Here is a 24,241-nt window from a genome sequence, read left to right as displayed (position 1 = left end):
TTTGACGGACGTTGTTCCGTGTTTCGGAGGACTCGGTTGAAAATAACCGACGGACACGACATTGGCGTAGTGCTCCCAAATAGTGAGTATAGCAAATTGAATATATATAGTGGCGTCTGGTAAACGCCTATTCGGAAAATTCAAAAGATGCTTGTGCGCATCTGGTTGTTTGCTAAACTGCCTCTGTGAGGGCTATTTTTTGTACATACTTGTGCGTATGATTCGCGTGCCTCTGGGAAGGCAGACGCAGAATAGTTTAATGAAATACGCTGGTGTGCGTTGTTTGATCGCCTCTGGGAAGGCAGTGAAAATTCGTTTGAATGTGATAGCTCCCCTGAGAGGGACTTTTAGCAACTCGCTTGTGTGCGTCTGACTTTATTGCAATACGCTGGTATGCGCGTATTACTGGCGTCTGGCAAACGTCCATTTGAGAAAGTTGAAAAGATGCTTGTGCGCATCTGGTTATTTTTAGCTGCCTCTGTGAGGGCTACTTTTTGCACATGCTTTGTGTGTATTCGCGTGCTGAAACACGCTGGTGTGCGTTGTTTGATCGCCTCTGGGAAGGCAGTGAAAATTCGTTTGAACGCGATAGCTCCCCTGAGAGGGACTTTTAGCAACTCGCTTGTGTGCGTCTGACTTTATTGCAATACGCTGGTGTGCGCGTATTACTGGCGTCTGGCAAACGTCCATTTGAGAAAGTTGAAAAGATGCTTGTGCGCATCTGGTTATTTTTAGCTGCCTCTGTGAGGGCTACTTTTTGCACATGCTTTGTGTGTATTCACGTGCTGAAACACGCTGGTGTGCGTTGTTTGATCGCCTCTGGGAAGGCAGTGAAAATTCGTTTGAACGCGATAGCTCCCCTGAGAGGGACTTTTAGCAACTCGCTTGTGTGCGTCTGACTTTATTGCAATACGCTGGTGTGCGCGTATTACTGGCGTCTGGCAAACGTCCATTTGAGAAAGTTGAAAAGATGCTTGTGCGCATCTGGTTATTTTTAGCTGCCTCTGTGAGGGCTACTTTTTGCACATGCTTTGTGTGTATTCGCGTGCTGAAACACGCTGGTGTGCGTTGTTTGATCGCCTCTGGGAAGGCAGTGAAAATTCGTTTGAATGCGATAGCTCCCCTCAGAGGGACTTTTAGCAACTCGCTTGAGCGCGTCTGACTTTATTGCAATACGCTGGTGTGCGCGTATTACTGGCGTCAGGCAAACGTCCATTTGAGAAAGTCGAAAAGATACTTTTGCGCATTTCGTTCCTGGTTAACTGTGAGCAGTTGGAACATCCATCTTGCGGATAGTTTTTACGTTTGTTTCTTTATAACAAAGGCTTAGAAATTGGTCAAAAAACACGAATCTGATTCTGATATCTTTTAGCTGCCTCTGTGAGGGCTACTTTTTACATATGCTTCGTGTGTGATTCGCGTGCCTCTGGGAAGGTAGAATAGTTTACTGAAACACGCTAATATGCGTAGTTTGATCTGACCCGCAGAAAATCGCTTGTGTGCGAAGGTTCCCCTGAGAGGTGATGATGAAAATGATGATTATAATGATGGAAATAATGATGGAAATAATGATGGTAATAACGAAACTGATTCTGGTGATATTGAAAGTAAGGATTGCAACGAGAAAAATAATTATAGTAATGACGAAAGTGATGATGAAAATGAGGAAAATGATTATGATAATGACGAATCTGACGTATGTGATGGCTGTAATGACGAATATAAAGATAAAAATGAAGTAAATGATGATGGCAAATGACGAATCTGATGAAAGTGATGATTGTAAAGACGAAACTAATTAAGGTGATGATGAAAGCGATGATGTTAATAACGAAAATGACGATGGTAATGCCACAATAGTAATGGTAATGACTTTGATGAGGGTATAATAACGAAAATAATAATGACGACAATGATAGTATTGATGATAGAAAATGATGACGATAATGATAAAAATGATAGTGATAATGACGTAAGTGATGATGGTAATGTCAAAAATATGCATACGATATTGACAATTTGGTTATTTTAATGATGTTAGTTTTGTTGACATGGATGATGATCATTTTGATGATGCTGATGATTTTGATATCGTGGATAATGTTGACGATTTAGATAATGATGACTATTTGATGACGATGTTGATATTGATGTTAATTTTAATTATTTCGATGGCGTAAATGATGATGATTTTGAACGTTTTGATGATGCTGATGATTTTAATTATGTTAACGATTTTAATTATGATGATGATAATGGTAATTATAATGGTAATGACGAAATTGATAGTGGTAATGATGAAAACGATGCTGATGTCAAAAATGATGGTCATGAGATTTTTTTGGTTAAATAATCAGAAGAGTAGAGGAGGGGGTGAATGTAGGGAACGAGCCGAGTTAGATGAATCAGCGTAAAATAAATCTAATGAAACTGAATTATTTACTTGAGTGTAACTGAAACCCCTTGCATAGGAAGAATACCGTCATACGAACGATAAGAGACAAGGAGAGAAATGAATCGTTCAACATGAGACTTACGCATACTGTAGCATGATATAGCATGCTCTGAACAAGAGCCAGTTTTTGGACGAACGTAGACTTTGACGGACGTTGTTCCGTGTTTCGGAGGACTCGGTTGAAAATAACCGACGGACACGACAATTATGTCTTATGATCGGGTGTATGCGTTTTTTACTGAACCGAAGCGTTGTATACTTTATTTTTGCTCAAAACTCAGTTATTTTTAAAAATACTTAGAATCCTTACTACAATAATGCAAAACCATAGTAAAAAGTACCGTTAGGCAGTATCCACTAAAATAAAAATTGCCGGATTTTTTAATAGGATTTAAAATGATGAGTAAATAGTTTCAATGTTGATTTTCTCAGTTCGATGCAAATGTTAGATAAGGCAATTTGAAAAATTTCCCTAGAATTTGAAGTGATTCACCCCGTGGGAATACCCCGTGGCTCAGCCGATTCGGCTGTAACTATAATTTTGAGTAGGTGCTTATCGTTTCAGTGTATTTATCGTGCTTGCATCAGCTTCTCCGCCAACCCCTCGTCGATCCCATCAGGCAACACCGCACCAAAGATTTTCCACTTTTTCCACCCAACACTGCAATAGGGCGCTCCCTCGTCGACAGTTTCGTATTTCTTCATTTGTGTCTGTATGTTTGGCCGTACGTATTCGCATATATATTGTGCGATCGTGTCAACAAAACCACTACGCTGGTAAATTTGGCAGTCGTTCGTCTTCGTCACTGCAGAAACAGATAGAAAATCAGTTCCTGTTCGACTGGCACCAAGAAAATACATCAGCAGTAGCAGCAGCAGCAGCAGCAGTAGCAGAGGTGGACACACTATCAGTTAATAAAAGTGGAAGTAGTAGTAGGCAGTGTTAAGTGAAGTGAAAAATATATGCAGTTGAAAAAGGAGCAATTTTAGGATTGGACTAAAAGAAAGCCGTATTGCGAGAGCTTGAAAAGAGTTAATCGAACAGAACTAGCAAGTTTCTTTTTCTGGATCTTTGGTAAATTGGAACATGATTCATGTGGTCGATTCGAGGAATGGATAAAAGTTGGAACGCATTGAGCAAGCCGTCATTTTTTCGTCGTCATTTCAATTATTTTCTTCAGTAAGAGAACCCGTATCAGTAGAAAAAAGGGTAGGTAAGGAAGGATAGCCGAGCAGAAAGGGAAAAATCAGCTTGCGAGTTTCGCGTGTGTGTGCGAGCGAGAAGGTGTGTATACGAAAAAAAAAGTTAACAAAGGAAAGTGTCGAAGATCTCGAGCTGTGTGCTAGCCTAGGCAGCAGGAACCAGCAGAAGTACGAAAAAGGGGCAAGCAGGGAGACGGGTGTTCTCTTTTGCTTTTTTTTTATCATCAAATGGCTGACAGCAGTGTGAATGCAAAGTGTAGTGATGGTGTTTCGTATTTTGATAGCTCGCTAAAGGAAAAAATGACTTCACACAACAATCCGTCGAACAGCTCGTCTTCGAATTCTGGAGGCACCGGAGGAGCTGCTGCAGGGACATCCGGCAGCCAAACGACGATGGTCGATCGACTGAAGATGCTCTATCCGAACGTAAACGAGGCCGTCGATCCGCTGCCCCGTTCCTGGAGCTCCCAAGACAAGTGCACGACCATTGGGCTGACCCAGAATAACTTACGTGTTCATTACAAAGGTTTTTATACACTTCCTATTTTAATTGAACCATCAAATCGTTCGATGCTCTCATTATTATTCTATAATTAGTTGCATTGATTCCACAGTCTAAACAGCTTCCAACAATATTCCTGATTAGGACATACATCATCGTGTACCGACCGATATTGGTCGCGGAAAACGTTCAATTTGTAAGTCTCTGAAAATGTTTTTTCTGCATTGTACTTACAGAACCATTTTGTTTAATATCGCAGGAAATCAAGCAAAGCATAAAGTGATGCGTAAATGATTTCAAACCATTATTTTTCAAAGTGCTAGCTGGGTTGGGTTGTTTCGCAGATTTAATTGCCTGTTAGGTACATTTTAACAGATGTAGTTAGTTTTGAGATTTCCTTTTCTAAACTGTAGAAACATAGAAGAAATTGGTTTCATAGTAATTATTTATTTGGAAAAGACCATAAGCAGCCATCAGCCATTTCTGTTCGGTGTGCTGACCAAGGTTGCCAGTATATAAAGCAATAGCAAAAAGTAATATTCAAGGTGAAATTGGATATTCATTTACATTTTGAAGGCCTGTGCTCAGTGGTATGAATGCTGCAGCACTTTCGCCCATTTTTTCAAAACATAGTTCAAAATACCATTTATTATGAGAGATTGATTTGAAGTATGACTGTCTTTCAGCCAACACGTCAGTTAAAAATTATGCCGGTTAAAAGGGTTAAAAGATTGTCAATCATTATTATCGCTCTCTTACCTTGCAAGTTTTTTTTGGCACTCTGTTTATCAGTTGTTTTTGTACTTTATGGCAATACAACCGACCACGTTTTTTTCATACAAAACTTCATTTTCGAATAAATTCTTACAATACATCGACATACTGTAAGCAGGCAGGGATGGTTGCACTCTTTTCTTTAACCATTTACTTTCAGGACATCATATTCGTCCAGGTTCAATGCTCAAATGATAAAAACGATCGAATGGGAGAGATGATTTTACACTTACAAAATTGTTTACTTTCAGGACATCAACTTGGTCTGGATTTAATCGACATAAATAAATCTTGACTTGTTGGGAAGAAAAGACTCACTCTTTGACTCTTCACTAGACTAGGTTTATTGTTTATTAATTAACTAGTTAATTTTGACTAGTTAAAGAGGTCGCAGGTGTATAAGATTGTCGTACCGGGCCTGGGAAGCAAAAGCGCGCTTACATGTGGTTGGCTGATACGTTCATTCTTTACAGTTGTTGAAAACTCGGTTTCAACGTAAATGATTTCCGAAATTATATTCGCCAACCGGGATAAATGAAAAGCAGGTTCTGGTTGCAGCAGAACCTGCTTTTCATTTATCCCGGTTGGCGAATATAATTTCGGAAATCATTTACGTTGAAACCGAGTTTTCAACAGCATATAATTTTCGTTTTGTCCGATTAATTAATTTGGCCGTTATCTGATGTCGATCGGCTCAGTGGTTGATATGAGCAAAGTAATTTTCTATGGCTTCCAATTATAGCGTCTGCAGCTTTAATCGATATCGGCTTATAAATCTTCTTATTATCGCATCTAGAGCTTTAACCGACTGCAGCTTACAAATATTTTGATTATAGCGCCTAACGTCTTCGGCTTATAAATCTCTTACTTGTAGTACCTATAGCTTTAACTGACTGCAGCTTACAAATCTTCTGATTGTAGCGTCTAGTTTTAACCGACTAGGAAATTTTGATTAAGAAATTTAAGTAGTATAATTCACGGTGAAACTTGCACTAATTATAGTTTATAATTTAGCTTTAGCAATTTACTTATTTAGGAAATTGGAATTGCAATGAGATGCAGCGTCCTATCTGATCTTCTTTCTATTGTTTTATCTTCTTCTCGAATGACAATCGAGTTCTGATACCCTCGCACTGTATAGCATTTGCACAGGTCCAGCGACCAAGATAATAATGAGAGGTGCCGTCGGGCCGCTATGGCCAATACTCCTCCCCGAGTACGCCAGCTGTTTGCTGGCTTACTATTCGTCGCACCGGACATCCAGTACTGCTAGCTTCGTCGCTGGGCGTTCATAAATCCCATTCGCTGTCCGTACAGTCGCAGATCTTACCTGTCCATCTGTGCTTACTCTGGTACTAATGATTTTCCCCTTGGGCCAACAATTGCGGGGCATTTTGTTGTCCGCAATCACCACTACATCTCCTATTGAAAGCGGTTTTGTTCGACTAAACCATTTTGTTCGTCGAGTGATTTCTGGAAGGTAGTCTGACACCCACCGCTTCCAGTACTGATTTGCTAGGATTTGCGAAGTACACCAGTTCATTTTAAGGGTCGCACCACTATCGTCTAGGGTAGTAAGTGGTTTCGATCCGTTGGACGAACCTAGCAAAAAATCGTTCGGTGTTAGAGCTGGGGCCGAATCTTCGTCAATCGGCACGTGAGTTAACGGGCGTGAATTAACTATATTCTCCACCTGTACCAGTAGATTGTGGAGCACCTCGTCAGATGGCCTCTTAGATCGACAAACTACCATCAGATTACTTTTAACGGTCCGGATTAGCCGTTCCCAGCTGCCGCCCATGTGGGGTGAAAGAGGTGGGTTGAATACCCATTCGATTCCGGAATCGGCAAACTCCTTCATAAGTTCGTGCTGATTGATGGTTTCCGAAATCCGCCGTAATTCTCGATTCGCCCCCACAAAATTGGTACCGCGGTCACTGTAGATTTTCTGCGGAGCGCCGCGACGTGCAATAAAATTTTGAATGGCTATGATGCACGAGCTTGTACTAAGTGAGTATACGACCTCGATATGAATCGCTCGTACAGTTAAACAGGTGGCTAGCATGCCCCACCGCTTCTCCACTCTTCTTCCAACAGCAACTTCGATGGGCCCAAAATAATCCACGCCCACGTGTGTAAAGGGTCGTGAAAACGCAGCCAAGCGTGCCGGCGGGAGATCAGCCATGTACGGTGGCCTTGGTATTGTACTATAGTTCTTACATCTTTGACAGGACCTTCGTACCTGGTTATAACATGCTCGTAACTGTGGTATGCGAAATTTTTGCCTAATCTCATTTATTACCGTTTCGTGGTTTTGGTGGTGATACTTTTGGTGATAATGGTTTACAATAAGGCTAGTGATGTGGTGTTTTTTATGAAGAAGGATCGGCTGCTTTGCGTCTTCGGTGGCATAGTGGCATGCCGCAATGCGAGTGCGCATACGCATAATTCCTCGTTCGTCTAGCCAAGGCGTTAATTGGTAGAGTGAACTGCTTTTGGGAATGACTTTGGCAGAGGTTCCGGCATCACGATTTGAACCTTGAAGAGCTGCAATTTCGTTAGGGTACATTTCCCGTTGCGCAAGCCGGATCAGCGATTGTTCAGCATTTAACAATTCGTCGGTTGTAAGCGTACCTGTGGTGGCGCACTTCCCAGCTCGCCTACGACGACAGTTGTCCGCAAATCGGTGAACCTGTGCTACGACTCTAATAAGTCTTTTCCAGCTTGAGAAATCAATAAACGAAAGAACTGATATCGGATGAGTGTGGCATGCAAGGAAGCAAGATCGTAGCTCATTCTCGGTCGCCTCGTTACAACATGACGACTTAGGCCAATTTTCTTCCAATAACTGAAGAAATTCGGCTCCCTTGAACCACCTGTGGTCGGATGACAAATCTGGTAAACTAGTCCATTTGGTAGCGTCGTCCGCAGGGTTAAGTTTTCCAGGAACCCATCGCCATTCACACCTTTCCGAGACCTCCAGAATCTCACTGACACGATGACCAACATATTGGTTGTATCGACGATGGTCTGAGTTGATCCAAGAGAGGACATTTTTAGAATCTGTCCAGTAAAACTTTTTGAAGCCTCGAATACATAGCGATTCTGCTACCGTGAGAGATAGACGCGCACCAAGGCGTGCAGCTTCCAGTTCCATTCTTGGAATTGATACAAATTTTAGTGGAGCAACTCTTGTTTTGGCGGCTACAATAGAACAGTTGAAGATGTCATCTTTAAGAAAACGGAGATAGCAAACAGCAGCCATTGCATTTTCACTGGCGTCCACCATCGTATGCAACTGTATTTCGTCTGCATCGTCCATTGAGTATAACTTGTTATAGCACCGAGGTATTCGTAATTGTTCAACGAGCGGCAGAACCTTTAGCCAAGTTAGCCATTTGTGGAATGAGTCTTCGTTGATGGGCTCGTCCCATTGAACGCCAGAACGCCAGATTTGCTGTAGGAGAATCTTCAAGTACGAGAGAACGTGAGAAATCAATCCAAGTGGGTCAAAAATCGACATGAGCACGCGCAGTACCTCCCGCTTCGTGGGACGACGTTGCCCGGCTAACAGAGCCGTATCGTAGCGGTGCCATCCGATTTTATATGTAAACACATCGTCACGCGTGTTCCACCACATTCCCAAAACTTTTTCCGTCGCTAGCTCGGAGGATAAATCAAGGCATTTTTCATCGGCCTCCGATCCTTTTAGCGACGCCAGCACTTTGCTTGAGTTGCTTATCCAATTTCTAATCTCGAATCCACCTTCCGCATGGACATGCTTAACGTCTTTGGCTAACTGAATAGCTTGCTCTTCTGTATCAACACTTACGAGCATGTCATCGACGTAGTGAGATTTCGTAATGGCTTCGTATGCTGCTGGGTAGTCGTATGCAAATCGTTCAGCGTTGGTGTTCTTCACAAACTGTGCTGTGGTGGGGGAGCAGCAAGCCCCAAATGTCATAACCCGCATAACGTACACTACTGTATCTTCATGACTATCTTGCCAGTAGAAACACTGGCTCGGTTGGTCCTCCAGCCGAATCATTATCTGGTGAAACATCTCACGGATGTCTCCTGTGAGCCCGACACTACGTCTTCGAAAGTTGAGTAAGATTGCAAACAGAGAGCCCAGCAGATCCGGTCCTGTTATTAAGGCGGAGTTCAATGACGTGCCGTGAGCGCTAGCCGCAGCATCCCAAACTATCCGAACCTTGCCAGGTTTGTTCGGGTTCGTCACGGGAAAAACCGGCAAATACCAACGTCGCGGCACTCGCTGCATAATTTCTTCTTCGGTGAGCTTACGAATATAGCCTTTCGCCTCGTAATCGATTATCTTATCCTGGAGCGTTTTTGCTAGGTCAGAGTCTTTCTCGAGTCGTTTCTTAAGACATACGAATCGCCGCAGTGCCATTGATCGGCTGTCAGGGAGACGGGTATCGTCGTATCTCCAGAGCAAACCGCACTCGTATCGATCCTCTTTTAAACGGGTAAGCGATTCAAGTAGAAGCATCGCGCGTTTATCTTCGGTCGACAGGGATAGCTTTTCCGACTTCGTCACTCCAAGACTATCCAGAGCGAAGTAATCCTTCATTGCCTGATGTAGATTCTCGTCGAACCCATCACTGCATTGACAGACATGAAAGGTGTAATGGTGTAGGCTAGCGTCGTTTGCTGTGCTCCATCCCCCACATACGGTCCATCCTAAACGCGTCTTTATAGCGATTGGTTGACCCATTCTACCTTCTCGACACTTAAGCATTAGAATGAGTTGAGCATGTTTCATGCCGATTAAAATACGAGGGCGAGCATTGCTGTATGATTCAATCGGCAAATTCCGCAAATGCGGATACAGCTGTGACAGTTCAGATATGTCTAGCGTCTGCTGTGGCAATAACAGCTCCTCAACAGTTCTAACTTCGTCTAGTTGAAATTGTTTACTTTCCTTGTCGATTCCGGCAATTTGGAGGTTGCAAACGCGTGAGTTAGCTTCATGCCTTTCAGTTCCTCCGGTCCATCGAAGGCACAACGGTCGTGTTGAACCTTCAAGACACAACTCATTTGCGAGATCCTGATCGAGCAACGTAAGCGCGGATCCCTCATCCAGGAATGCAAATGTGCGAATCGCCTTTTTTGTTCCATAAAGTGTTACAGGAAGGTAACGGAATAGTGCAGAGCTTCCTGTTGCTTGATGAGTGTTGCAGTCGGAACGGCTAGTACCGGGTAGTGGAGATTGTGTGCGTTCAGGAATCCCTGCTATTTTTTGTCTGGAATGATTGTGTAGCAGTGCGTGGTGCCTGTAAGTGCATCCATTTTTGCCACATGGTTTTGCTTTACAAACTCCTCTATGAATTCGCAGGCATGTTCGGCAATATCCAAATTCTCTTATGACTGCCCATTTCGATTCCCTAGAGAGCTCTAAAAAGCGTTGACACTTGTCAGCAGACTTGCAGCTTCCTTTACAAACTGGACAGGCTTCTCTGAGTGACGTTGCTGCCACCGTTGATGGTTCTTCCGTATCGCTTTCGTAGTTTTCTTGAGGATGAAATGTTTCAGAATGCGCGCCAAGGTATGCGTTTCCTTTCCTTGATCCACGAGCTTCATTATGAGTGGATTGCATTCCTCGTACCGTAGGTGGGAAAACGACGACACTAGCTGCCTCCGCCAAGGTGTAGATCCACTGTCCAAAGGATGCAAGGTTGACATTTTTTAGTGTGAGACGATGCTGAGCCCAGGTTAGTTTCAGCGACGATGGTAGCTTTCCGACGAGCTGGTGGAGCATGGTAACGTTATAGATGTATTCCTGCATTCCACATGCATCTACGGTTGCACAAAAGTTTTGAACACTCACAGCAAAGTTTATTAGCGTTTCCAACCTGTCTTCTCGGATCGGCGGCAGTGAGCTTATTTTATCGATCAACGACTGTATGATTACCTCGGGTTGTCCAAATAACATTTTCAAGGTAGTTAGTATCCCTGAAACATTTCCGGAATGCATCAATCGACTCTTTACAGCGTCGTAGGCCTTGCCCTTCAAACTCTTTTGCAGCCGAACTATGTTCTCATCGTCTGTAAATCCGCACATTGTGGTGGTGCGATTGTACATCGACATAAAAACTGGCCACTCCTCAGGATTCCCAGAAAATATAGGCAGGTCTTTGGAAACTGCCTGTCGGGCAGCAATTTGAGAACGTGACAGCTGGAACTGATCGTACTCGTCCACTGACGATGATTTTACTGAGAAAGTGTTATGGTCGTTGGTCGGGTTCTCGTGCGTGCTACGCAACACACCAGGCTCTCTCGGGTGGAGCTGTGTTGACTGTGGTAGAGCGTGTGGAACGAATCGTCCGGGCTCCTGGTGAGAAGAAATTCGATTTCGCGGTTGCGACCTTACTTCTGCATGCCAATTCGATAACTGCTGTTGCTGCTCGCGTAGAAGCCTACCTTGTTCCAACTGCTCTTCCCGCATTCGATTGATTGTACTTGCTTGCTTTTCCAATTCCTCCCGTTGCTGCTGAAATACGTCGTCGTGCTTCCGAGATCGTTCTGGAGCGGCGGCTTCAGCTGTATCTATGGCTATAGGAGCAGTGCCTCGGACCCACTCTTCTACTCGGCTACCGCATACATTTGAACTTCGACTCGATGCTTTATCGTTCGCCAGGTTCTCAAGGATTTTGTATTTATTGTCTAAGTACAACTTATACTCTTGCGCTGCCTTTTCCTCTTGCTGTAACTGAAATGCTCGTTCTTCCTGTAGCCTCATGAGCTGGAGCTTTGCACGATCCTTTGCAGACTTTCGCGATGAGGATATAGAGATCTCTGAGAGAGCTTTCTCTACATCGATCACTTGCAGACTTACAGCCGGCAATGAAGGCCTTTGATTCTGCTGACAGTACGCTGGGGCTGGATCTGTCCGTCGCTCTTGGATTGGGGGAGCCTTCAACGACTGGGTTGGCTTTGATGACGTTTCGTTTATACAAACTCCTGGTTTGCTTACACCTCTCAGTTGATACTGCGGTGCCATTTGTGCAGGCACTGTATCCAGCGGAACTGGCTGTTGGTTAGATGACGAAACTGTCAACTGATTTGTTGACAGCAGAACCGGAGGAATAACTGGATTTCCACGGTTACTGGTAACGATCTTCCCGATGCTTAGGTTGCGCAGTGATCTTCGATCATCGATTACGCTTTCATGTACTGGTGCTCCATCAGAAGCTGCCTTAGTTCGCTGAACCCATTTTGCCGTAACGCAGCTTGTGCAGCTCCAGCTCTGATTGGCTATTTCTTCTGATACACCTACACAAGCAAAGTGATGCCAGCCGTCACACGCGTCGCACTGGACCATCTCTTCAGTGTCCGGCCCGCGACACGTCTTACAAGCATGTCCCTCACGTGATTCATCCGATGACACTGCCTTAGCGTTATCAACAACATTTTGTATCGCACAACTCTGAATCTCATTATCACCACCAAAACATTCAACCACACCACATTGTATCGCGTTATTACTTTTCGCTTTTGATTTATTACCACGTACCGGCATTTTGACGTAAACTGACCGCTTCGTACGCAAAAAACGAAAATTATATTTATGCTCGTTATTTATGCTTATTTCAGCAGCGACTCTATTTTTTTTGTATATCAATCAATGCATGCAAAAATTTCTGTTCGATTGATGCAAATATCTCTAACATACATTAAAAAATTGATGAGTTATAAGCGCGCAAAATGTAACCACTTTTTGTTACACGTTCATTTCTCGTACTTTTAAAGGGCACCCCAATATAGCAAACAAAAAATGTAGTTGTACGGCAAAACATTTCGTCTTCTAAAACAGATTCGCCCCCATCATTTGAAACTAATTTTTAATCGATTTGATTGATTGATTTAATGGGTCAGGATAATGTTACTAAAATGGAATCGAAAGAGCCATAAAATGTAGTAAAGAAGCTATAATCTTTGGGGAACAACATACTAAGCAAAATAGATGTATGACCAACAGTGAGTATGGAAGAGCTAGAAGACTCAGGTAGCTGAGCGAATACAAATAGAAGGTCAAATCTTGCACTATTGAATGACCCTGACGAAAACTACGGGCATTCAGTTGAACTGCCAGAAGCAGATGAAGCTTTTCTCGAAGTCTGATGCTACGCCGACAAAATAGCCATCAACAGCGCAACAGAAAATCTTCGGTCATGTAGAACAGAATCAGCGAAGCGACTGGAAGACGCTATGATGTGAGGGTCGTGGAGGGAAAGAAGCAGACAGTAGAACATGCAGCGAACCCAATTCTTCTGGCAGAGGTGCTGCTGAAGTTTTATTAGAAACTTAACGCATCAACGCAAGTTTTGTGCAGTGAACCGAAATATTTCAAAATAAGAATAGTATTATATTGATGAACGATCGTGAGGTGACAGAAAGGTGAATAAACAGCACTTCCACGATCACCTGAATGGCGTCCAAGCGGAGGACTCATGCTGACCTGGAAAGCAATTTCTTCGGCGAGACAAAAGTGGAAGCGGTGCTATCCCCAACAATAAACGAAGTGTTAAGGACGTCATCAATCAGCCGAAGAACATTCAATCGACTAGATGTCAGTCTTCATCGGAGCGGAGTTGGCCACTTATCTGCACCGGTGAATTTTAAAAATTTACAATGGTTCTATTAGAGGAATCAAAGAATGACGTTATCTGCCTGATTTGCGAGAAAAGATCCGAGTTGTACTGAGCTCCCTCGCCGATTTTTTCAGACTTTAAAGCTGCATATGATACCATCGTCCGAAAAAAAGTCTTGGAAAATCATAGACCAGAATGGCATACAACGCAGGTGCGGGTTTTGGGTGGATTATCGTGTTTATTCGAATCCCGCAGATTGCTTCGTCATAATCATTCATGCCTACTGTTCAACACAGCGCTATAGTGTGTTATGAACCGAGCGAATATCAACACGCAGGGCACGATGTTCACCAAATCTAGACAATTTCGAACATTATCGGCAAAATGTCTGCTGCGGTGGCTGAACATTACACCAGACTAAAGCGCTAAGCAGAGACGATTGGGTTGAAGATCGACCGAAGTCGACAAATATCATTTGGTTCACTGGTAACGGCGAACAATGACACCAGTTGTGAGGTGAGGCGCACCCGGTAGTAAAATCAGTCGTAAAAAGCATGTTAATATGACTTTTGGACGTAAAAATGGATGAAGTTTGTTCAAATTTTGGATGTAAAAAGAAAAGACGTTTTTGGAATCTCCTGACATTACCTCATGGTAATGATGAGAACGTTAATTCAAATTGTGGACGTAAGAAGAGATGCCGTTATTTTTAATTTTGGACGTAAAAATAGAGGATGGTAATTCAAATTTCGGACGGAAAAAAGGTACGAGCAAACCCATGGATATAAACGTCCTTTAGAACTGGAACCTTCTTTATCGATAGACTTGACATCCAGTTATTATAGTACAGGACAATTACGGAGCTAGAGCAACGATCCTACTGACTATGGCGGCACCGCTTAGAGATTTGAACATTCGACGACTGGCTGGTTAGGCCAACGTCGTACCCCGAAGCTAGCTGGGCGGGCCGAAAAGGGCGATAATTTAAATTTTGGACGTAAAACGAGAGGACGGTAATTTAAATTTCTGCTGTAAAAAAGTGGTCGACCCACTGTTTACTAGTGAATCATTTCAAAACTTCTGTCGAGAATTTGGTATCGAGCATCAAAAGATTTCTTAGTCGGTTTCAAGCAAACGACGAAGCAAGTGTAGCGCATGAATAATACTATTTTGAAGTGCATTAGGATCAGTCCTTTAGGGCTGGTGATTTAGGAGTAGTTCTTTAGGAGCAGAAAAGTAAATATTTACGTGAATTCTTAGCGATGCACAATTTTTCATGGCATTCTGCTGCAGGTTTTAAGTTCTGCAAGATGTGAGATAAAATACCAAGCATCTATAAATGCCAACAGGTCATGAAATAAAGAAGGCATAGAAAAAACTAAATAAGAAAAAAATATGGGAGAATAAACCAATTTCAATTTATGATCAAAAACTAGTAGTGAAAGTTGTTGCAAGTTGCGAAATCAATCGTGGTGGTTCAGGGAGTTTGGGCGAACCATCGATTGATCTGATTTGTGGCTGATAAAATACGCACAACGCAGGTGTGCGCCGAACCGACCAGCATCGTTGATTTTCACCAATGCCAAATGTGACATGAAGATTCGCATTGATTCTTTATTAGATAATCGAGGTGGTAAGTCATTGATCTCATCTAATCTAATAGTTGGTATCAATTGGGTGGTCTTTTATAAAAAAGTGAAATTAAGACCACACAGAAAGTACTGCATCTGTCAGCATGATAATGATTCGAAATATTGCCTGAAATTTTGAGTTTACTTCAAATCTAAGTCGTTCGAAGGCCTGCCCAGAGCTCTGATTTGAATCCAGTCGAGAATCTTTGGATAATAAACTGATTAAAAACATGATGTCTTGAAAGTAAAGTACGTTAAAAAGTCTATCACTATGAAACAATTTTAGCTGGCATTAAACGCAAAACTGTCAACACTGGTGGCAGGTATGTTTTGTTGCCGTGCTGTGTGTGCCTATACAGAAAAGTGTTTTTCCTTCACACTTTTATTATGAGTGCTCTGCCTGCTCCGATCGTCAGAAGCGCACCCCATAGTGTTTGTGGTTTTTCTCTTGCGTTCGCTGAAGGCAAAATTGTTATTGTTTCCAAGGTTGTGTTGGTGATATGCTCAATGCTGCGGGAATATGGAAAGAAAATGTTCATCGAAAAGAAAAGGTTTTTTTATAGCATTGAGTTTTTCTTTTGTAATCAATGATTCATAGAAGTTAGACCAATTTTTTCTGATCCATTTCTTGGTTTAATTTCCTGCGACACTTCGCGATTGTATCAATGACGCAAACACACAGACTATAGCTGTAAATAGTAATTTATTGTGGTGCTGTTTCACTTCGGTGTTAGCAAACTAGCTGTGTAATGCCATCCTGCTCCTCATGTGAATAATGGTCAAGAGGTGCGGAAAACAACACAATCGCTTCCATGCGCAAGCTGAAACGAAACGGAAAACAAAACTGTAAACATCAAATCGTTTCTGTGTCTGGGTGTGTGTTGCCTTTGAACCAATGAGATTTGACGTTTGCTTTTGTGGACTGAGTTTTCAACTCACCAACGCGATGTTACAAAAATGGACATATTGGTTGAATTAATTTAAATTTAATTTTAGATTTTTTTGAGCAAAATGTTTCAAAAACTTAAGCTAAGTTATGACCTTTTTTTATTGTCGCTACGCATTCGCCTTTATTGGAAAAATGACTCAATCCAAGTGAAACGCACTTATTTGTGGTACAAAATTTGTAAGGCAATCGGTCTCTTTGTGTTCGGTTCGATTTTTATGCGAATTATTTATATTGCGCTGTTGGTTTGTCTTCGCGAACCCACACATTTACACACAGACGGAACGACGATCCGCGTACGAGCAAACTGTCAAATTTTCGTCATTTTTCTGCTTTTCCATCCGCCTTGCCATTTTCCATGCCATTTAAGGAAAAGTCGATCTCGAAACACGAACGTCATCCGCGACGAGACGTGTGTGTTTGGAGAATCGGTTTGCTTAATTTTGATAGACCTCTCGCTGATAAACTGATCAGCTGATTTCGAAATCATGGTTCTGCACTATGACGGTTCGTCGAAACACGGACTGTTAATTTTTTGTTTAGTTTTCCTTCGCTGTCATCAACACCAGCAAGCGAATAGTGTGTCTTTTTTTTCTATCCGCAGTAAAATTTTGAACCATTTATGCCGTCTCTTTTTATATCCTCATGTCTAATGTGAACGTCACGATTTGATACCAGCGTGTGTTGGTGAACACACATCGGTGGAAAGCCTCTTTGTCGTACAATCGTCATAATGACGAGGGTATGTTAGACAGAGCTTCAACCTAAAATCATTTTGCGTATGATTAAATAATTGCTTGAATAGGAAGCAATTCTTCCGCAAAATGTGATACTGGTATTTTTGAAGCAAAACAAAATAAAGTGTGAACTTAATCGTAAATTCAGCATTAGATTTAGTGATCTAATGATACGACATGACTTGATACCATGCTTAAGAATACAATTAAACTGCGTATTAAGAAATTTGTACCTCTTCTTCTGATCCCCTCGAACACTCGTTTTCCGACCAATTATGATTGATGGGTTAGTTTTACAGTAGCAGGGCATAGGCACCAGTGATAGTGAATGGGGTTGGGCTAGTAGGAGAACGCAGCTTAGCAGCAGCTGATGCTTGGTGGCTAGAAAACAATCATAATAATAGTTGGCCCACTCTCTAGACTCACACACACGCCTAGGCTTTTGAGCTTTCGCAGGGTGTACGCACACTCGCTGCTAGTTGTGTAAGAACACAGTCACGCTCACAGTTGAACCAACAGTATCAGCGTTGTTTATGATGATATGATGAAGATGTTGACTTGGGCTAATATTTCCATACTTTTTTTTAACAACATGCACATTCAACAACTGAACCTTACTCTCAGACATTAAATTTATTTTATGAAGTTCGATGGAGATGTTTTCTATCGTGTCTACTGCTTACTTTCTTTATTCTTATCGTTCATTTATGTTTGTCTAAAGTTAAATTATTTGTAAGTAAGTACGTCTTGTTTTGATAGACCGAAACAAAGGAGCAGAAAAATGAAGTATTAGTTTTAGCTCGCCCAGTTGACCTCGAAGTACGACATTGGTCTTCTAATAAGCCAGTCGTCATATGTTCGAATCTCGGCCGGGCGGTGATACTATAGTCAGTAGGATCGTTGCACTGGCCCCGTACTTGTCCTGTATTCTACTAATAGGCTGCGAAGACTATCGATAAAGAAAGGTCAAGTTCTTAAGGACGTTTATACTCAAGAGGTTTCCACATGAAAACAATTTTATTATGTCAGTCTGAAGTGTGAGTCTGGTTGTTGTGGCTAAATATTCAAACCCAATGTAGGGAGGTTAAGTTGTTTTCATCCTTTAAAAACACAACTTTCTTATCTAAATCTTTAAAAGTGAACGTTCATATGTTATGTTCCACCATGACTCCGAGACACCTGCACCGTTCTCCACTAGATTTGGCATGAAAGGGCGCTCCCTCTCAGGGTGGGCAAGTCCAGATAAGTAAAGAGGGAGGTAAAAATGAGGAAAAAACTTCGTGTTTTGTATTATAGCAATTTTCGGAACGAAAACAGATGTCCAAGTGGCTGGAAGACAAATAGGAGATGCCCTCTCAAGACACCGACTTCCACCGCTACCAAGCTGACGTATGAATCTGCACCACTCGTTAAGCTTAGTCATTATTCTATCGATCGCAAATCATCAGTGTTTTGTACTCTGTACAACCGTATTCCGTCGTATTCGGTTCAACTTTCGCCTTTCGATTGGGTGAGCGTCTTAAATCCCAATATTTCATCGACTCAGCAGTTAACGAGTTCTCATCAATCATGAACGGACTTATTGACCGAAACGATCCACAAGTACAAAAGCGTCCGAAAAATTATCTTTCATGGCAGACAAGGAAACTTCGACGCTTGAAAGTAACGAAGAAAGTTGCGCTCCAGAGGCTTTCTACGAGTGGTACTTTATCACTTCCTGAGTATTACCGCCGCATTAATTATGAATACAAAGCTACTAGACGACTTGAACTGCAAACGTGGAGAGAAAGTACTCCCAAGATGTTCTGGAATTTACTTAATGCCTAACAGCGGACGATTTCGGGTTGTCTACCAGTATGGAATTTGGCAAGGGTAAAGCTGATAGTGCCCCTGCTATATGTTTAAAACGGTGCAAAATATAAGGCTTAAATGTAAACCCCTCCTTCTTTTGATGCCCTTCTTAACAACTATTGCACCAATTTTTGAAGTAAGAGGCCGCGGAAAGAGCCCTGCATTTCAAAAGTATTACGAGATTTTAGGTCATTAGTCATTTAAGGATCCTCAAAGATTTCGAGTAAAACTCAGATGTTACTGCAATTGAACAACGACAATGGATACAAACTAAGACGTTCCCTCCAAAGTGCTTAAATCAAGTGCCAAGCTTACGTCCAAGTTCTATTAAATTTAAATGCTATACCGATGGGTCGAATTTATTTTACTTTACTTTAGTGGCGACGATCCGTTAACGATCGTGTGCCGAACGAATTATAGTCCTCCAGTACTGTCGATCCTGGGCTACCGTTCTCCAACTCCCTCGAACACCAGCAGAACATACACCGTCCTTGACTGCTCATAGCCCCGTAGTCTACGGTCTCTTTCTGATTCTCTGTTGAAAATAGTTTTGATTACTCTTTTGTGGGGCATTTTGGTTACGTGCCTAACCCTCCGCAGTCTACCACATTGTACTAACTTTACTATATCAGCATATTTGTATTTTGTATACTTAATACAGTTCGTGGTTCATGCGCCTGTGCCACACTCCATTTTCCATTTTGCCACTAAGGATAGATCGCGGAATTTTACGTTCAAAACCCACATAACACGTTCCTTTAGCGTGCATTATTCCTGTCCGTAAAGGACCCTAGGAAGGGTTAGTTTACTTAGTTTACGCCAGTTTTATGCGAATTTACAAATAACGGGACTTTAGCTGTCTACGTGATCCGTAGAAACGTGATCCCAATTCGCCGTTTTACTTCGCAGCTTACGTCGTTATCAGATATCACGAGCGTCCCAAGATACATGAATTCTTCCACCGTTTCATATCGTTCCCCATCCAGCTCCAGCCTGACACCAACAACATTTGAATTCTCACGTTCGTTGTACGTAACCATGTACTTCGTTTCGGCGAAATTAATGGTGGGTTCCAATGTCCCTGCTTCCCATTTAAGAGGCTCAAAGGCTTCCTCCACTGCCCTGCGGGTGACTCCGATGACATCGGCGTCATCCGCAAAATCAAGAAGGTAGATCCAGCAGCACCCTAGTTGGAAGCTAGATCCAGTACCATAGAGCCGAGATGGCTCTTGCCGTATCAAAAATTGCACTCCACCGTACTTGGATTTGGGCGAATCATCGCAAATCAATTGAGCGTCTTTACACGCTCAAGTCAGTTTTAATCTGGTCCAGCCATCTAGCACGTTGGGTTTCTCTATTCCTATAAAACTAAGAAGCGTGTGAGATTTCATAATTGTGATGAGTTCTGTTCCTTTGTACGTTTGCTATTCGTTTCATACCTTCGAGAGCAATGTTGAGACTACAATGCTTTGCTTCAGTCCATCCAACGTCACAAAAGCGGCTGAGGTTTCACCCGCTATTCTGTCACGTGATTTTGATCCATCCGGCATCGCACGGACCATCTTCTAGCATTATTTGCCACAGCTCATTTCGTTTGACTGAATCGTACGCCGCCTTAAAGTCTACAAACAGATGATAAGTCTGCCATTTGTACTCCCGGAACTTCTGATCACATTTGATCCATCGTGGAGCGACCCTCACCACGACAACCAGCTTGGTACTCACCGACGAAGGACTCCACTAACAGTCTCAGTGCACAGTAAAGTATGCGAGAGAGCACCTTAAAGGCAAAATTATCCTACTCGCGTTTTTGTAAACGATTGATTCTTTTTCCGTAGCTACTCGAAATTGTTTCAATGGTATAATGGAGGTTCCCCCACAACCCACTTATACCTTCTTCACTTTTATCCTGCTGTTCTGCGATTCGTTGATCAAGCTTTCAAAATCCGCTGCCACGCCATCTACCGTCAACTGATGGATGTTGAAACATACGGTCCTCTGAGTGCGAGCCTTGGCCGCGTTCGACAACCTTACGCGATTTTTCCATCTGTGAGATTTTTCAGCTTTTTCATTGATCCATTATAAACTGGAAAATAAAAGACGGAAAAGTATTAGTAGACTTCAATAAGTTTATTGCTAATAAGTATAACTAGGCATAACCATATCTATACAGTTGGATCCCAATCTGAAAACGGACTTGGATTTGGAGTTTATAATCTCTCCTGGACACTGTCCAACAGACTTGACAGCAGATGTTCTAACTTCACAGCAGAAACAATCGCGCTAATTACGGCGGTCGATATAATATCCATAGACAAAATCAAAGAAACAGTGATCTTTTCAGGTTCTACGAGCACACTCACTTCACTGCCTTCCAATCTGGCAACTTCAACACGCTCTAATACAAGAGTTTGAAACGAAAATTAAAAACCGGCCGGACATTTACGGGTTACCACCGGATAATTTGTTGCTTTTGTTTTCCCAAAACTATGAAACCGACTCCATGTTCTGCTTTTCTACCGCTGATCCTCCTCTTCTATTGGGTACTCTTACCACTGCGTCCAGTATTTTGAACTATTGTGGTATGCCCCGTTTTATTATTTTACTATACGCTTCAAGCTTACCTATCACTTATTGAGGATTTGACATGCTGGTAGCTGGGGCGAGACATGTGCCAATCAGGGATGACTAGGTTTATGAACCTAGTTACCCTGATAGGCGTCGCCAACCAGATCTCCCCTTTTTGAGATACTGCAGTCTACGTACTATTTGTGCTCCACGATTGCAGAGCAAGTGTTCCGAGGTTAAATATCATCTTGTACGAAACCGAGATTCCGAAGATGATATTTACTCGGACAATGCCCTGTCTCAAGACCGGTAAGCTTGCTGAGATCTCTCGTATTGAGTAACTCTCATCCTTGACGTTATATATTTTATATATTAAGCATGCTGGGATCTCTCTTATTGAGACTCAACAACTTTTGAGTAACCCTCATACTCGACGTTATATATTTTTGGATTGTTTGAGCGACTGTACAGCCATCCTACTGGCCATAACTGTTCGGCTTGTTTCAGCCCACCCTCCAACACAGAGTCAGAGATCAAGCAGAGTAAATCTCGACCCGTGAGTAGAGAGTTGGAGCCACATTTTCGTTTGTCGACGCACAACGACTCGGCTTGTTGAGGATAGACGAGGATCAGGACTGAACCTCTGCTAGCGCATCGTTCAAATCCTGTTAAAACCATCCTCCTTTAGGGGCTTTGGACCCTCTGCTTTGGTTCTTAGTAATCATACCTTCTACAAGAACCGTCTTGCAGGGGGAGAGTTTCCACTCAGCCTTCGAATGATAATAGATGTGGTAATTGAAAGAAGCGCCTGCAACAATTCAACTCCCTTTCTATGGAATTTGGCCGCTCCACTCCGAGTTGATGTAGCTCTCGAGCAACCAAGCAAGCTCGTGCCGGTTCATGGAGAGTTCGGACATTCTACGTACCAAGTTTCCAATCGTTATCCATTAATCATTTCCATATTCTTTGCCTGTCCTATACCGATTGATCCACTCCGTATATCCATTCTCGTTGTTCGTGATATGTGAGGATTTCGGTATATTACCTTACCAAAGTTACAGTACCTGCATCTCGCTGATGGGTCTGCCATCTTAGGTATAGCTCGCGGGACGCATCATTTCATATTCAGCCGCACGCTTTGAGACAGACGCTGCTTGAGCCGCCCCTCACCTGGGTAATAGGCGCTTAACTATGCACCTTCTAGCTTAACTGCTCCAGTATGTACATGAAGCATTTCCAGGTATGGCCATCGACCATCATTGTTTGACTTAGATCTTCGAGAGTAAGAGCTTTATTTGACGCTCCTGTCTTTCTTCTAATCCTACTATAATATGAGATAATATAATTTCGTCCAGCATCTGCAGCTTTTAAGACTTGAAAATGTCAACTTCATTATCAGTAGAGGATTGTTGCAATACGACCAAAAACTGAGATTTCAATCTACACTGTTATATGTTATGTACCTACCTATGTCTTATGTTCCATTTTATTATTTATGATTGCGAAATAACGACGACAAAAGTTAGGATATTTTCGCAGCAAGGCATTGCGAGATATCAGTGACCACTTATGTACAAAATATCATGATTGGCTGTTTCCTCTTGGTTTTGTTTGTTTTGGTTATCGATTTTTAATCATTTGACGAGACGACTGAAATGCAGATTGCGTTGTGATATGAAAATAAATCCATTTCTAATCAATATCGAAATGGCTTCTTTTATTGAAAACTTTCCCGGAAGTTTCCCTGATTTGTTTTTCGTTGTTAAAAACCCGATTTAATCCACCTAGTGGTGAAAGGAACCTTTGTTATACGGTCTTACTTGCTATTTGAGATAGAAATCGACACGTCTTCGAAACATAATTCATCTATTGGTTAACGTTGCGTGGTGCGTTGGTTTTCATTAAATTTTTGGAAATTTAATAAGTTTACAAAATTTGAACAAAATAGCAGCACCTATAAATTTTGATAGATCCTTTTTTCATGAAATTACTGAGTAAGGGTAAGCTGGTTGTTTCTAATTTGAGTAAGTGCAAGTAAAAGCAAGTTATAAGAGGAAATATTATTCTTTAACATATACATTGCGTAGTAAAAGTCTAGCTCATAGGTTTTTGAACTACGCATAAATTTCTGTAACGCCATTATTTTTGATTGACATCAATAAAGTTTTCTTGAATAAATTTCATCAATTTCTATTAACCTTCGATTACTCACGCTGTTGCATTTTGTACAACACGTGTAGGTTTTTGAATGCCATATTGTTATAAAGTTACAAATCTCTGCTTAACTAACGTATGTTCTTCAATTACCTTGTTATGAGCAAAATGTCATAATTATGCATTAATACTTTAAATTGTTGGGCAAATAGATCAGCATAAACTGACATCACAGAAACAAAGCAATCAGCATGTGAGTTGTACCGCGATTGGCCCTGGAAGTTTCTCTCGTTTCTTCATATGTAAAAATGGTGTCTGTATGCAGCAACATAATTAGCAAATATAAAATTTTTAAAATGTATCTGTTGGTAGTCGAGTCATTCGGGGTCAAAATTAAGGCTTTTTTTTAATCAAAGTTCTACAGTACCTAAACAAACAAACATAGAGGTATACTATATTAATCAAAGTTGTGTATTTTTACTATTTATACAATTTTGTAATACATGAAAAAGGAATGCAACAATTACAAAAAGAGCTAAAATAGAAAAAACTGATCTTACAAATTCATATACAATGAATAAGATTTTTCTCTCTTCGCTTAATAGATAGAAGGTTACTGTATTCAACAAAATTTCTTGTAATAATATGTTCTAAAACTTTGCAGAACACATCAATGTGTTATATTGAAACTGAAGAAAAATAATTTTTTTATTTCACTTATAGGGGGATTAATCAAAATTTAAATTGCACCAGACGATAGAACTTTCAATTTCAAGAAATTCTTCCGAAGGTTCCATAAACCTAA

At 41.7% G+C, this 24,241-nt stretch overlaps 1 protein-coding gene across 2 annotated transcripts in view; it reads left to right on the top strand.

Moving 5' to 3' along the window:
* The first annotated feature begins 3,305 nt into the window (after positions 1–3,305).
* Positions 3,306–24,241, top strand: part of LOC128733613 (ran-binding protein 9) — a 68,668-nt gene continuing 47,732 nt past the window's right edge. For both annotated transcript variants that reach the window (XM_053827335.1, XM_053827334.1), the window contains exon 1: positions 3,306–4,184. In XM_053827335.1, the coding sequence (XP_053683310.1) occupies positions 3,887–4,184 (298 nt within the window). In that variant the 5' untranslated portion in view covers positions 3,306–3,886. The remainder of the gene's footprint in view (positions 4,185–24,241) is intronic.

This window comes from Sabethes cyaneus, chromosome 2 (genome assembly GCF_943734655.1).
Source record: "Sabethes cyaneus chromosome 2, idSabCyanKW18_F2, whole genome shotgun sequence".
Taxonomy (NCBI): domain Eukaryota; kingdom Metazoa; phylum Arthropoda; class Insecta; order Diptera; family Culicidae; genus Sabethes; species Sabethes cyaneus.
This window is presented reverse-complemented; position numbering and strand designations above follow the sequence as displayed.